We start from the raw sequence: 15,724 nt of genomic DNA, 5'->3' as shown, positions 1-15,724 counted from the left end.
TCCTGGATGAGGGATCCCTCCTCTGTTGCTCACCCTGAGGTTTCTCCAATTTTTCCCTGTAAAAAGGGTTTTCTATGGAGTTTTTCCTCAGTGGATGTGAGGGTCTAAGGACAGAGGATGTTGTTGTGATGACATGTAAAGCCCTTTGAGAGAAACTGTTTGTCAAAATGGGCTATACAAATAAAATTGCCTTGCCTTGTTGTGCCGAAAAGAGACTGTCTGCCCGGCAGTCGTTTTTCGGCACAACACTGACAACATATTGCATACACACTCCCGACTCCAAACGCTCTCTCTTCTTTTCCTGCTAAAATGAGGAATATGCCACGCTGCTGTTTAATACAGAGAAATATTATAACAGCAAAGACTGCGCTCAACAAACGATGTATTTCGGCACAGCTGTAGCACTTCCGTAATCAATACTGTTGTAACCATAGTAACGCAATCACTCACGGCTGTGGGCACATTTGTTTCGTCAGCGCATGTTTTACTTCGTAACCCATGTACTATACGCTCAAGCTGAAATCTTCAAACAGAGTGATTTAAACCAAACCTTTTTTAAAAACCGTTTGAAACTGTCCATGTAAACGTACCCAATGATTATGACACTGAATGCATAGAAGTATAAAAAACAGCCTGAATGTTTACTGACTCACCTTCAGCATGGTGTGCAGCATGTGGACCTTGCGGGCCTGGTGCCTCGCCTGGGACAGAGCAAAGCCGTGGGGCGGTCTCACCTCGGAGACCCTCTGGACCACTCTCTCCACCCGGGGGAACTCCACCAGTACGTCCTGGTCTTCTGGACGCAGACGCCGCACACACACTGCATAGTAAACCGCCTCACATAACACCTGTGGGACACACAGGAGTGTGTTAGGATGAAAATAGGAAAACCTCAAAATGTTAACATGACCACACCCCAGATGAAAGTTTTAGCCAAGAGAAATGTTGGGTGTGTGGAGAATTTGACACTCAGCTTTTCAAGAAGAAAGAAAAATAAAGAAGAAAATAGTTTTCAGATTCATCGCTGTGTGTTTTTGAATTCTTTAAATCCTGTGAAAATATCAAAGTGCTCGGTCCACAGAGACATGTTCACAGCCTCTATTTATGAACCGAGCTTTAAAACAAGGTGCTGGGACATTCACATCATTGTGATGTCACAACAAAGCTCGCCTCAAGCCCCGCCCACCTAGACTCCCCATCTCCTCTCTCCTGTTTACCTGAAATCTGCTATAATCAACACTCAGCAGGCAGGCCTGGAGCCGGACTGGCTCTCTGCTCAGATTGACTTTGGCCCTTAAAACCACAAATATTTCTACTTCTGGATATTCAAACTTCAAATAAAAAAAGAAACCAGCACAGTGGGTGTTTGAGTGTTTCTACAAAAGTGGCAGAATTACAAACATTTTTAAACTTGCCTAAATTTTTGGAGCCATTTGGAGCCAGCAAAAAAAAGCTATAAACATAACACTATATTAACAGCTGATATGAAATGAAATGTGCTTACATTTCAATTATATTATTTATGTTTCAATATAATTTCTTTATTCAGTTTGGAGGCATTTAGCCTTTATTCTGATACTAAGTGAGAGATAGACAGAAAGTCAGGGGGAAAGGCTGACGACACGCAACAAAGGTCACAGGTCAGATGGTGAGCCGTGCCAAAGCCTGCATGATATCCACTCTCCCGGCTAAGCCACTGCTGTGCCCTCAATATTCACTAATCTTTAGCTCAGTTTTTGGCGCCTCACCAACCCCTAAGGGAAGACCTCCCTCCACCAGACAGTGGCTGACTTCCTGTTTGATGCTCAGAGTGAGACCAACCCAAACCCACTGAACTAAAAGAAGCTCTGCCTTGTAGAACTGAGAGAAACTGGAGGTTGGTAACAAACAGCATCTTTCAAACTACACAGTACACAAAATAAAAGTGTATGGAAAACAAATCACGGAGGATAAACGTGTTTTTTTGTGTGACTACCTTGATTGGCTCCAGCAGCAGGCACGAGCACAGGAAACTGGCAAAACAGGAGATGAGCCACATCATGGCCACTCCTTGATTGAACCCGTGACCCGCCCAGATGGAAACGCCATTGGCCAGAACGATCACAGCCCAGCTGCCCCACAAGGCGGCACGGCCACACCAGGGAGGGAAACGTCTGGGGCGACACACGTCTGTCACAACTAGAGAGCGGAGAGAAAAGGCCGCGGGAGTGAGGAAACGGTCATAAGAAAGGTTTGTAAAAGGAAACAGAGAGAACATAAAGGCAAGGCAATTTTATTTGTATAGCCCGTTTTTACAAACAGTTTGTCTCAAAGGGCTTTACATGGCATCACAACAACATCCTCACATCCACTGAGGAAAAACTCCATAGAAAGATGAAGCAAGGGGCAATGATCAGGCAATAAAAGGTCAAATATAAAGGGATGTGTAAGACAGACACTTTACATTCAGTGTTAACAATTTCACTGTAATGAATTTGCCTTTCAAATATATTGTTTGAAATAAATAACATTTTAAAGTCTGACATAAAATAAGAAATAAGTCATTAAACTTTTCAAGTGTTCCATTATAAAAGTCTTGAGTCTTTTCAGTGAATTAAATTACTGCCAAAAAACCAGGTCAACTGTGTCCCAGGAACTTAGGACTTCAAGCTGGAACAGTTACATCTTTTCAATTTATTTCTCTGACACTTTTCTTATTAAACACCTGGCAGCAAAATGAGAGTGTGATGTATATACTCAGCGCCAGGACACAGATACCAGTTAAGAGCTAATCAGCTAATCAAGAGCTAACAGCCATCTTGACCTCATTAGTCACCTTTCTTTTAATCATCAAACTCTTTTTTTTTTTTCTCTTATCACCATGATAAATTAAGTTTATCCTAAGAAACTATCTTTGTTTTTGTCCTCTTGTGTCACTACTCTGAACCTGCAGAGTGGTTTGTGGATACTTCATCTATGAGGTAAACGGTTATCAGATGACCTTTGGAGTCCCATTTGGAGACGAAGGACTTTGTTGTTGCGATGGTATTTCAGATTTCATGTTAAAGGCAGCACAATTTTTTAGTTTATTTTGTACAATCCAATCCAAATACAAAAAAGACCTTGTCATCTCACTCAATGAAACATCTGTGGACTAAAGGAGTAGGAATGCTAACAAAATAGACTTCTCTGATATCCTCTGCTAAGCCGTCTTGGTGACTGAGACAACAATCAGTCCTGAAGAAAATCCATTGATTTTCCTCCAGGAGTTATTTATTAAATCTCTTTTGACTTATATAAGTTATTTGAAAGTTCACACTGACTTGACCTGTTTGTGGAGCTGTCTACAGATCGATTCATCTATAATAACCTTCCTTTGATTCTGAGCTTCCTTTGCTTCCATAGAAAAGACGAAATGTGTTTGTTTCTTCCACAAAGCGAAGGTTTGCGTTAAGTGCAGTCGCGCAAGTATTTGAATGGTTATGTGCAAACTATTCCGCTGTTCCTTGTCTCACTTGTCACTTAAGTGTAGAAAATCGTTTTTATTATGGTCTGTCAGTAGTTATGAACATCTAAAGGGGAACAAAATGACAAAATGTAAAACTATTTTCAGTTACGTTAAGTAAGGCGTTAGTTGCGTGTGTAGAATGTTTTTTTTTTTTTTCACAAACACACTTGTACGCACCTGTATTTGAGGTGAAAGCAGTTTTTGGTGGCTCCCTTCTGTCAGACCCTAGAGGAAGAGGCTCATGGAGGAGAATCACTTCAGTCTTATCTCCCAAAATGCTCGACCTGGCGTAAAACAAATGACAAATCAACAAGTGTAAATCCTGTCAATGCAGGTAAATCTCTGCAGCTGTTGGCTGTTTTCCAGAAGGTCAAACTCACAGGTCGGCCATCTCGCTCTCATCAGCCTGAGGGAAGAAGTTCTGTTTATCTGCCAGGATGTGTTTGATAAGATCTTCATCTGTGAGTGAAAAGAAGTATGACTTCAGCTTGGACTTGACATGACTCTGATTGGACAGTTTAAAGGGATACGCCAACATTTCGCTACATCGAGGGTAGGTTAGCTATTTCAAAGTCAAAGCACAAATTCTATCGTCATGGTTTTCTGTATGTAAAGGGCAACGGGTGTTTTATTTTGTGAAAGTAACCGGAAGTGCGTTGGTCACAACGGCTAGCTTGAGTAGCGCCGAATTTGTCCGAACAAAATTGTAAACAGCTGGTATTTAGACAAATTAACGGCACACTGCTGATCTAAACGGCTACTTTCTCACCTATGAAATGTTTGAAATGTCGATAAAGTGATATATTTACAGAGTTTAGAGCTAAAATGAAATCAGCTTCTGACTGCTGATTTCGGCTCGGGTAGGAGGCAGGCTAACACTACCTATGCACTTCCAGCGTTTGCGCTAAGCTAATTAGCGGTGCGCCAGCTCTGCCCGTATCTCCCTTGTTACTGCACGCACAGTCGAAAGGATGGTGTCTATCTGCTTGTCATGGACTCGGGAGTGAGGCAAGACACGAAAAAAAATGTTGGCGTATCCCTTTAAAGAGCTTCCTGGTCAGTTACCTGAAGAGGTGAAATATTTGTTGCGTTGGTCGGTTCCTTCCTCGTCGTCGGGGTTAAATGTCATGTCGACGCCCAGGTGCCTGCTCCCCTGACCCCTCTTCAACCTGGGCATTCCCGCTCCGTGCCCCGCCCCACCCACTACAGACACGTCACTCAACAGCTCCGACCAATCCCTGTCGTCCGTCTCCTCCTCTGCCATGCCCCAGCTCTCCACACTGAAATACACAGCGAGAAATGTTGGTGTTGTGCGACATGAGCAATCACTTCTTTATTCTCTTTCCTCTCTGTCTCTCTACCAAACAAACAGCAGTTTCTCATAGAGCAATAATGGTGCTGTAATAACACTGGACACTGAGACAATGACTGTGAATATTTGTTTTTTCTCATTTGATTTCCAACAGAGGAAATTTTTTACTCTTTCAGAGTGCAATTGTGTAAATTACAAACAATTTCCCTCTTGTTTTTCCTATTCTCACTTTATCTGACAGCTGGCAATTATACCTGGCATTTTGTATTTCAATAAGTTGAGTCATGCATTATCTAAAACAATTGCCATGGCAACAGAATAATTCACCTTTTGGTCGATGGAGTGGGCAAATCCACGTTGGTTTCTTCTGAGTTGGTCTGATGAACGAAAGAATGGATAGATAGACAGACAGATAGATAAATTGAAAGACAGAGACAGGTGGAGAGTGAAAGAGAGAGAGAGATAAACATACACTAATGACCTCACAGGGGGAAAGCATTACTTTTTGTCTTGCTTTACTTTGGTTTTCACTTCAGTTTCTTTCTCAGTCACTTTGCCATGACAATGTGATTCATTTAAATTTCATATCAGTTGCGTAATAAACTGAAAAATAAAGAAATCTGAACTAAAACTACGATGATCCCAAATCCTAAATATGCATCCTTTACCTCGTCATTGAAAAAGAGGAAGGAACTTCCAGCCATGGAGTTTTCCAGGTCATCAATCTCCACAGACTCCTGGTCCACTTGTGGTGGGGCCTGCTCCACAGACACACACTAACACACACAGAGACACAAAGAGAAAATATTCAAGGTGCCTGTGGGAAGCTCTGAAACCTTGATTATGTTCTAGTTTTGGGCAGTTTAGTGTTACCTTGCTGCGGCTCATTCTGAAGAGCGTGAAGACGAGCAGGTAGAGAGGGTAGACAATCAGACAGGTCACCACACCAGCTGCCACGGTCTCTCCATTTAATGAAGAAAGCCTTGACACGGCTCGCGGGCTACAGCACAGGATGGCATTTAAATGTAGGAATAAAGCAACAGTGTGGAAATTCACAGAGACAGAAGGCAGAGAGGCCCCCAAAACACAAAAGAAACACTTTTCTGTACCTGTATCTCTTGTCCACCACGATGCTGTACCACAGCGTGTTGGCTAACAGGAAGAGCTGCAGCAACAGAGTGCAGCACGTGGCTCTCTGCAGGCGGGTGAAGGGGCTGCGGGGGGGTCTTTCCCACAGCGACAGCCACAGGTGGCTCTCACACAGCGCCCTCTGCAGCTCGCAGAGCGCCAGGCGGGGGAGCCGGAGCAGCGCGGCCTCCTCTGAGGGAAACAGGAAGGAACGCAGCGGTAAAAACTGGTGTCAATAACCACTTGTGGTTTTCACAGATTTATCAAATTGTAGTTTCTAATGTGTGGGGACTACGGTTGCAAAGGGGCGGAAAATTTCCAGTAAATTTCCGGTAAATTTCCAGAAACTTTCCATGGGAAGTTAAGCTGGGGAATTTTGGAAATATTCCAAATTGGAAACTTTCCATGGGAATTACGGGAATTTATGGGAATTTATGGGAATTAACTTCAAATTGGGGGTAATTTAAACAAATTGTATCATGTCCAAACATAAATGTAAATATTTTGTTTTGTCATAAGCAGACATCCATGCAAAATAATACAATTAAAAAAACATTTCAACAGATTTATTTGTGAGTAGAACTTTATCAAGTTGTAATTGTATCAATCAATTCTTTTACTGAACAACAAAAATCAAAAAGTAAAATTAAAATTTCCCCAACTATATTTAAGTTCCCTGTTAAGGGCCAACCTTCAATTTTGTAAATTTCTGATTTATTCCCATATATTCCTGTTAATTCCTGTTAATTCCCATATATTCCTGTTAATTCCCATGGAAAGTTTCCAACTTTGAAAATTCCCGGAATTTTGCAACCCTAGTGGGGGCCTTTCCTCGAACACTTTAAAAGTCTTGCTACACAATAGGATACCATTTTTGCAATCCTATCTACTCTCACATGTCATGTAAATCTCACTCACCTCGACAACTGATTACAGGAAAATTCTTTACTCTTATTCTATCCCTGCTTTCAGATACTCCCTCTCCTCCATTTTCAGTGTAAACATTACCCATTACTTCCAGCAAAGGTGTGTTAATCGTCTCCAGTCTGCTTGTGTTCTGATCTAATTAGATATATGTGTGTTTATATGTGTATATACTTATGTATGCATATATATATATATTCTTTACCTTTATGTATTCATATATACAAGAATGCATGAGTGTGACAATGTATGTATGGTCTCAGTATATGGGAAGGGCTTGACAGGGTGGAAAGGGTTTGAGTTCATATTGTGCTTCCACTGTTCTTATTGTATACAAATGAACGGATGTATTATGTTTAAAGGAAACAACTATAAAAATATATGAAAAAAAAAAAAAAATTGTAGTTTCTTACCTGATGCCTCCACCTCCATCTCTACTCGTCCATCAGTTTTCTCATTATCGACTGACAACCACTCCTCTACCAGGAAGTAGTAGCTGCTTCCTGTGTGCAGGTCTTTCACCAAGACGTACTGGAGCATCCATGCTGGGGACAGACCTGAGGGAGGGTCACCAAACAGGATAAGCTCATATATCAGCTGCTTCAACTCTTTGGCGTAGTGTTGGTTACAGGGATTTTTTCTGTGTGTGTGTGTGTGCACGTGTCTGTACCCTTGTTGTCGTGCCAAATTTGTATTTTCCAGACGCTGCCCAGGCTGGTGTCTGTGGCAATGTGGAAGATATCAAGAGCGTTGCGTGAGAAGGCCCCTCTGCTGTCGAGATGGCGGTGTCCGCTGCGGCTCTCGCGGCCATACAGATTGATTCCCACATGTGCTGTAGTGCCTGAAAGACAGACGGAGACTCACTATATCAACATTTATTTATTTATTATTGGTTTATTTATTTATTCTTTGGGCATTTTTCACCTTTATTTGATAAGACAGTGAAGAGAGAGGAACACAGGGAAGACAATGGAGGAATGACAAGCAGTAAAGATCGTCCTGGTTGGGAGTCGGACAGGCGATCACTACATGGAATGTGCTCTAACCACTCGACCACCGAGCGGCCCATGATTAACACTTTGCGCATTTTGGAATCTTTGGAATTCATAAATTATTCTAGTAAGTAATTGTAATTGTTAACCATTATATTATAGTAAACAACTGTGTGGGTTTTGTACAAAATAAGAAATTGCATTGTCCTTTGATTTTGTTTTAGCGGCGCTTTTTGAAAGGTAAATGAGTTTGTTTTTTTAAACTCTGCAGATGAATGATTTTCAGTTGAAGGGTCATTTCAAAATTATCATTCTACAGTCACTTTTAATCACCATCAACAGTGACCTGTCCTCACCTGCCCCTCGGCCCCAACCGGTCTTGACCTGAACCTCGTACTTGAAGAGTCCGTCTGGGCCACAGAGAGGAACCACACCAGCTCTCCGTAGATCCAGCTGGTCCAACTTGTGCAGGATGGCTGCTGCTACAAGATAGCTGAGTAAACCCAGCACACACACCAACAGCACGACCAGGCTTGGTGCACCAGAGCGCTCCTGCGGGGCAAAGGACAGGGTTTAAGTGAGTGTTTATAAATAGTGAAATACAGAAGAAGGCATGTTTGTGTGTGTGTGTTGTACTGACTGGCACTTTGAAGCTGATGGCATTCATTGGTACAAACACGCCTCCACCGAAGGCTGTGAGGTGCCGTGTGCGGCAAACAATTCTGCTGGCGTTGGTTTCTGCCAGGGGCACCATGCCGTCTGTCCGCCACTGCTTCTCACTCTCACTGAAATACTGACACAGGGAGGCGAACACAGCAACCTCCAGACGAACGCCCGCGGGCGCCGAGCGAGGGCTGCAGGGCGTGCTCACGTTGATGAAGTAGTCCTGTGTGGTGTCGTGAGACCTGCGTGACACAGGGCAGAGGTGGAAGCGTTGGTAGTAGTCGCCATAGACCTCCGCCGGCTGTTGCAAACGTGAGCATTGCATACTAAACTGACTTTGGCTCGCAGTCAGCTACAGAATAGATTTTTAAGTTCTGCTACTGGTCTACAAATCACTGAATGGTTTAGGTCCAGAATACATGAATGACATGTTAGTAGAGTATAAACCCAGCAGAGCTCTGAGATCTACTGACTCAGGTCAGATAGTGGAGCTCAGAGTTCAAACTAGACATGGTGAAGCAGCATTTACTGTAGCTGTTATGCTGCACACAACTGGAACATTCATCATTGTGTCTTGTACAGTAAAGTAAATTGGCCATCTTTATATGTGCGCAGGCTCGGCCATTGGTATGTGCTGATTTACAAGGCTATTCTTGAGATGATTCCATCTTATTTATCATCCCTTCTAATCTTGAATAACAGGGCCTACAGTCTCCGCTCTCAGGACTTTTGTCATTTTACTGTTCCTAAGGTGAGAACAGAAATGGGGAAGAAAGCTTTTAGATTATCTGCTCCGAGTACATGGAACAGTTTGAAATCAGAGCTCAAACTCCAAAGTCTGGTATCTCTGAATGTATTCAAGTCCATGATAAATTCCATCACATCCAGGCTTCAGGAGTGCAAATGTTTTACATGAGTGCAAATGTTTGACTAATCTTGTAAATTCTTTAACTAATTTTGAAAATTCAATTGTTTTTATGTTTTTGTTTTGTTTGTTCGTTCGTTCGTTTGTTTTGTGTCTTTGATTAATGTGACTGTGTTGAAACTATGTGCTGTCATTCTTGGCCAGGTCTCTCTTGCAAAATAGATCTTGGATCTCAATGGGACAAACCTGGTTAAATAAAGGTTATAATAATAATAATAAAACAAACTACCAGCAGAACTGAAATCAGCCCCAACTGTCAGCACTTTTAAATCCAGGTTAAAAACAATTCTCTTTTCATGTGCTTATGGCTGAGCTCTTTTTAAGAACTATAAACTTTATCTATTTTATTTTATTTTACTTTTTTATTCTTCTTTGCTCCTGTTTTTAACTCTGTGTTTTTTATTTTTATGCTGCTTTATGCTGTTCTTTTTATTAAAATGTTTTGTCTTTAAGTAAATATAAATAAAGATGCCTTGCCTTGCCTTGCCTTTGTGCATGACTAGTACAAATCATGTCGCAGTGCAATGAATGAACGAGGGGTTCTTACTCTGGCGACAGGAAGAAGGTGTATTTCCTGTGATCCAGATCTTGCCCCATTGTCATACGTGGTGTGATATGTTTTCTGTCCGTGCAGTTCAATTCGTTCGGCTCTTCGTGGGAATGAAGGTAAGCTGTGATGTATGGCTCCTCTTCATCCTCTCCTCTTCTGTCCTTCTCTCTGGCATCTGGAAAAAGAGATGAAAAACTAGAATTACCACCAACTGGCCAACTGTCAGGAAATACAATAAAAGTCTTCCCTTCCCGAGTTACTGCATTGAACAATTCCCTGAAGTGTTTTTTCAGAACACTGTCACAGTAAAGTTGACCTTTGACCCTCTAAAATGTCATCGCCTCATCACTGCCAAATCCGAGGGCGTTACTGAGATATCGCCTTCATGAGAATGGAGCGTACAAAGGGATGGACCCTGGCCATCACCGGTGCTGAGGCATAATGATGAATGATAATACTTAAAGGGATACGCCAACATTTTTTTTCGTGTCTTGCCTCACTCCCAAATCCATGACTAGCAGATAGACACCATCCTTTCGACTGTGCGTGCAGTAACAAGGGAGATAGAGCCCGTATCGCCCGTAATTAGCTTAGCTCAAACGCTGGAAGTGCATAGGTAGTGTTAGCCTGCCTCCACCTAAAGTCATCAGAGAAACTCTTCAGCAACTCTAAACGGAAACCGGCAGGCCGATCTTCGTCTCAGAGCTGACAAAACTCTCCGTAAGGCATCTTGAGCCGTCAAATGCCGCTAACGGGACGAGATCGGTCAAAACGGAGGGTTCAAGCAAAGACGGTTTATTTTGGCTCAAGCTAGCTACATCGAGGGTAGGTTAGCTTCCTATTTCAAAGTAAAAGCACAAATTCTATCGTCATGGTTTTCTGTATGTAAAGGGCAACAGGTGTTTTATTCTGTGAAAGTAACCAGAAGTGCGTTGGTCACAACGGCTAGCTTGAGTAGCGCCGAATTCGTCTGAACAAAATTGTAAACAGCTGGTATTTAGACAAATTAACCACACAATGCTGATCGAAACGGCTACTTTCTCACCTAAAAATGTTTGAAATGTCGATAAAGTGATATACAGTATTTACAGAGTTTATAGCTAAAATGAAATCAGCTTCTGACTGCTGATTTCAGCTCGGGTAGGAGGCAGGCTAACACTACCTATACACTTCCAGTGTTTGAGCTAAGCTAATTACAGGCGATACGAGCTCTATCTCCCTTGTTACTGCACGCACAGTCAAAGCATGGTGTCTATCTGCTTGTCATTGACTTGGGAGTGAGGCAAGACACAAAAAAAAGTGTTGGCGTATCCCTTTAAAATGGATCGATACAATTACAAATAAAGATATAAAACTGTATAAAACTGTAAAACATGAAAGAAATTAGGACCCTGTTGCTTATGCTATGACCACCACCTCATTAACACCAGATATTACAGTTTTCTCAGTGGGCTCTTCTCACTCAGTAAGTTAATGCATCTATAGTCTGTGTGTTATCTCCCCAAGCGAGATGCTGTCAGGCCAGTTACAAATTCACACTGCCGCCTCTCTCATGCTGTAATTACCCGCTTCTGAGTTTCATAACAATACATCATACATTGTAATGACATTAGATCTTCCTTCAGCTATTAAAAAGAGGGCATTCTGTGAAAACAACCCAAAATGAGACTTTGTTGACATCCGTGAGGAAATTGCAGCCTGACAGCTGCCTGGATACATGATGAGAGTGCAAACAATGAAAGTAAAAATGATACAAAAGGAATCCATCTAATTTATTTAACACTCAAGCATAAGACTGCTACTAAATTACAGCTTCAAAACGCCTCCCTCACTCAGTGTCAACACAAATTGGAGACGAGACATCACATTGCTGTGTGTTGTGTGTGTGCATTGTGTATGTGATGGACGTCAGAGCTCACCCTCCAGAGAGGTGAAGTTGAGCTGTACAAACAGCCCTGCCTGTCTGTTAGTATTTCCCATGCTGACCCTGACGATGACGGAGTCACAGTGGCTGATGTTAAAGGCTTCATTACCGGAGCCTTCAACACCGACATCACTGTTGCCATTGTTAACAGCGACAGTGATGGCCTGATTGTCATCCAGGCCTGAGATTGGGATCTGGGTGCCATTTTCAGTGCGAAACTGCATTGATGCCACCTCGGTAGAGACATTGTAGTTTTCCACAAAGTTGAAGGGGAAGGGGTTAGACTCCATCTGAGGAGGAAAAGAACAAGACAAAGAGATCTGTTACAAATTGAAGGTAAAACAGAAAAAGGTAAGACAAGAGCACTCCAGGCAGATTCTATCAGTTTCTGCTCATGAGACTTTAATAAAAGCAGCTTTTGTGCTGCCAAGAGTGTTTTGCACTTGTATTGATTAAGTGTTTTCTATCATGATGTCTTCTGTTGTTACCTGAAACAGTAGCTGTACGATGCCGTTTCCTGCAGCGGCTCTGACAAGATTGTCATTCAAAGCTCTCGGGATGGAGAATCGCGGGCACTCTGGAGGGAAGGAGGATGAGGAGAAGGTCAAACACATAACACCACAGTCCTGTTTATTATGGCCACACTGCAGTAGATTGAGAGATATTTTCAGCCTCATATAAATATGTTCCAACTAATAAGTCGCCAAGTACACACCTCCACCTAATCTGTTGTCATGGTAGCAGAGCAAGCTCTGGGGGTCTGCCAATTTTCCTGTGGCTGCAATCTCAGCTCCCCTCAGGATCAGCGGCTCCTCGTTAAGCACCCGGCCGTGCATCAGGATCATCATGAGGTCTGAAGACAGGCTGTAAGCCTTGGCTGCCACTCGCAGAGGGTGCGGTTCTAGCGAAGAGGGCGAGGGGTCCAACAAGATGCCAATCTGTTCCTTACCAGAGGAGGAGAAGGTGGAGGGGGGCGAAGGTGAATCCAGAAAGAAAGTCTGAGCGTAGGACTGGGAGGCTGACTGGCTGACCTGATGGATCAGATCACCTGGAGGGAGGAAGACGATACGAGAGGTGAATAACTGAGGAGGATAAAATGAGGAAAAGAAGAAATGTGGGGGAAAAGTTACAGCTGCACAGTTGATGCTTCACTTCAGTTTGTTAATCGTAACACAGTGTATTTTCCAGTCTTTTATGTGTATATGAAATTGAGTTAATGAGCCAATCACTGATGGACTATGATTAGATTACAAATTTGCATCAACAAATCGACTTGAGTGTTTCAGTTTTTCCCTAAATATGTGTCTGATGGAAATGAATGATAACATGTGGAATGGGGCAGTGAATGATTTGACTTTGATCTACACACCTCTATTTGAGGCTTTAGTCTCACGCTTTACTTTGACAGCATGTGTTTCCTTTTATATTTATCTTAATAAACATACATAACTGACTGACACTGACTTGTTGATACAGTAGCTTCCTATTAGTGCTGCAATTTTCTTTCATTCATGTTTTGAGTCCAACCCCCGTTCTGGCAGACAGAAACAGTCACAGCCAATTTTCTTTCTTACCCATGATGTTGAGGATGTTGTCGGCTATCTCAGTGGGAGTGACGGTGCCCTGCTTGGTGTCACTCTGCAAAATCTCCAGCATGGACTCCAGTTTGTTCAGAGTGCTGTTCTGACACTCCTCGCAGATGAACTCACGACTCACCGCCTGCAGGACACACACACACACACATCTGTTTGATTCCTGGACCCTTTATGTCTTTCTAGCTTTATTCTTCACCCTTTTCTCCAAATCCAAATTTCTTTCTTTCTTTCTTTCTTTCTTTCTTTCTTTCTTTCTTTCTTTCTTTCTTTCTTTCTTTCTTTCTTTCTTTCTTTCTTTCTTTCTTTCTTTTCTCCTCCCTCCTCCCCTCCCTCTCAGTGTCCTCACCGTGCACTGTGCCAGAGCAGCAGAGGTCTGCTGGATGTCGTTCACAGTGGTCAGGTCCAGAGCCGTCAGAGCTCTGGTAATGTTGCTGCGGACTCTGACACGGTAACTGCGTTCATCTCTGGATGTCCTCCTGGTGTGCTCATACTGAAACGGAGCATAAACATGTACATGTCAGCTTCAAGTGCTAGTGATGGATGACTGGAAAGATACTGCTGATGCTTTAACTGGGTGACTAGACCTCTGGTACCTCATTCAGGACTGTGATAAGAGCCAGTGATAACTCTCTGACCCTCTGAGAGTCTCCCTGCTCCAGCAGCTTTTTGAGTTTGGTGTCTGTCAGCTCAGACAGCCAATGGGGAAGGCTGCTGTACTCGGGGGGCTGATCTGGCAGCACGACCTCCATGGACCTGGACACAAAGACAGAACATAATGTACTGCTTAACAACACTGGATGACAACACGTGTCAGCTGGTCTCCCATTTGGTCCAGACTGAATTATCTCAATAAATGTTGAAATTAACTGTGATACTGTAGTGTAATTGTCAAAATTGCAACTAAACAGATGTTTTAAAAGATATGTGTGGTTCCCAGATCCAAATAACTTCCCTTGACTACCTCTGTTCAGGCATTAATATTCTCTTTGAGATATCGTGTTTACAAGAGTGGGATGTATGCACAGCCTTCAATTATAATGCTATATAAATAAACTGTTACCACACCCGCTATACATCAGCATTGCCAGAGTGACTGTGTTGTCAAACTGAAATTAGTATTTAGTTCAAGACACAGCAGAGTCCAAGTTCAAACTTCCTAATTTGATTTCGTGACATTCTTGGATCCTGTAGCAGCTCCTCTTAAAAGCCAAGAAATCGTTTTTCCAGTGTTGTTGGTGTAATAAACTTGGCTTTTTAATCCTTAGAGGTCACTGACATGCTCGATTTACTATATTTTAAGAGGATAATGCACGTAGGATCAGTGGTGCTTTCCAAGGAGTCTCGGGTAGATAGATAAAAAAAAATAAAAATAAAAAAACAACAACATTAAATTAAAACATAACCTTAGAAATCCCGCAGAGTTGTTTGCTCCCTCGTCAGGCTGTTAAAATCGTTACACACAGTGCAAACATAAATAAAACTGGAGGCTGGAGTTGAACACCACATTTTCAGCTGCAGCTTAACATTGTTCAAACGCTCAGTTTATTAAATTAAGTTCTGAGGCAATGTCTCTAAAAATATCAAGTAAGGATGGATTTTGTGGAAATATGCAGCTGAATAAATACAGAATATTAATACGGAAAAGTGCACCAATAAAAAAAAAACTTGTTCTTGGATGGGACTATTAAACTTTTGTGGCCTCAATGAAGTGTTGAGAAAATTAATACAGAATATATACGATAAGTGAAATTGTCTCTCAGTGTGGAATGAAATTATTTCAACAACCTTAAAGATACTTGAGGGCAAATCAGAGAAATTGGTATTATATTGAGGAGTTTTGACCAAGGGCTACTAAATGTACCATGAAAAATATTATTTTAACACCTTTTCTGATAGACATGCACATAATCACTGGACCAGAATTCAACTTGGGGATGTTGTGTCTTGCAGGAGCTGCTGAAATCTCCAAGGGACTAAACTGTATATCACTAAACTTTATCAAGCACTACGGTGAAATTCTTGGACTTTAAGCTGTACAGGAAAGTCCGAACCAGAACCAAAACCTTGGTGATGGCCAGAGTTTGTTGTACCAATCAGAGACAGTTCAGTAATGTGCAGGTTTGACTGACTGAGCAGCTTGGGACGTAAACAAAAAAAATGTTGAAGGTCTGGATGTTATTTAATTGGCCAGAATTCTGCCCGCAGCAAACTAAACAGAAAAGTA

General features: G+C 42.2%; 1 protein-coding gene across 1 annotated transcript in view; it reads right to left on the bottom strand.

Moving 5' to 3' along the window:
* Positions 1 to 15,724, bottom strand: part of pkd1a (polycystic kidney disease 1a) — a gene marked incomplete at both ends in the record, with an annotated part of 85,936 nt that overhangs the window by 9,907 nt on the left and 60,305 nt on the right. Inside the window, 20 exons of the mRNA XM_083975530.1 lie at positions 654 to 848; positions 1,976 to 2,178; positions 3,665 to 3,771; positions 3,868 to 3,946; positions 4,553 to 4,767; positions 5,127 to 5,176; positions 5,468 to 5,575; positions 5,673 to 5,799; positions 5,909 to 6,119; positions 7,265 to 7,408; positions 7,522 to 7,692; positions 8,200 to 8,395; positions 8,484 to 8,748; positions 9,979 to 10,156; positions 11,901 to 12,195; positions 12,394 to 12,482; positions 12,621 to 12,953; positions 13,480 to 13,624; positions 13,847 to 13,990; positions 14,094 to 14,253. Of these exons, the coding sequence (XP_083831656.1) occupies positions 654 to 848; positions 1,976 to 2,178; positions 3,665 to 3,771; positions 3,868 to 3,946; positions 4,553 to 4,767; positions 5,127 to 5,176; positions 5,468 to 5,575; positions 5,673 to 5,799; positions 5,909 to 6,119; positions 7,265 to 7,408; positions 7,522 to 7,692; positions 8,200 to 8,395; positions 8,484 to 8,748; positions 9,979 to 10,156; positions 11,901 to 12,195; positions 12,394 to 12,482; positions 12,621 to 12,953; positions 13,480 to 13,624; positions 13,847 to 13,990; positions 14,094 to 14,253 (3,415 nt within the window). The remainder of the gene's footprint in view (positions 1 to 653; positions 849 to 1,975; positions 2,179 to 3,664; positions 3,772 to 3,867; positions 3,947 to 4,552; positions 4,768 to 5,126; positions 5,177 to 5,467; positions 5,576 to 5,672; positions 5,800 to 5,908; positions 6,120 to 7,264; positions 7,409 to 7,521; positions 7,693 to 8,199; positions 8,396 to 8,483; positions 8,749 to 9,978; positions 10,157 to 11,900; positions 12,196 to 12,393; positions 12,483 to 12,620; positions 12,954 to 13,479; positions 13,625 to 13,846; positions 13,991 to 14,093; positions 14,254 to 15,724) is intronic.

This window comes from Trachurus trachurus (assembly GCF_905171665.1).
Source record: "Trachurus trachurus genome assembly, chromosome: 1".
NCBI lineage: Eukaryota > Metazoa > Chordata > Actinopteri > Carangiformes > Carangidae > Trachurus > Trachurus trachurus.
This window is presented reverse-complemented; position numbering and strand designations above follow the sequence as displayed.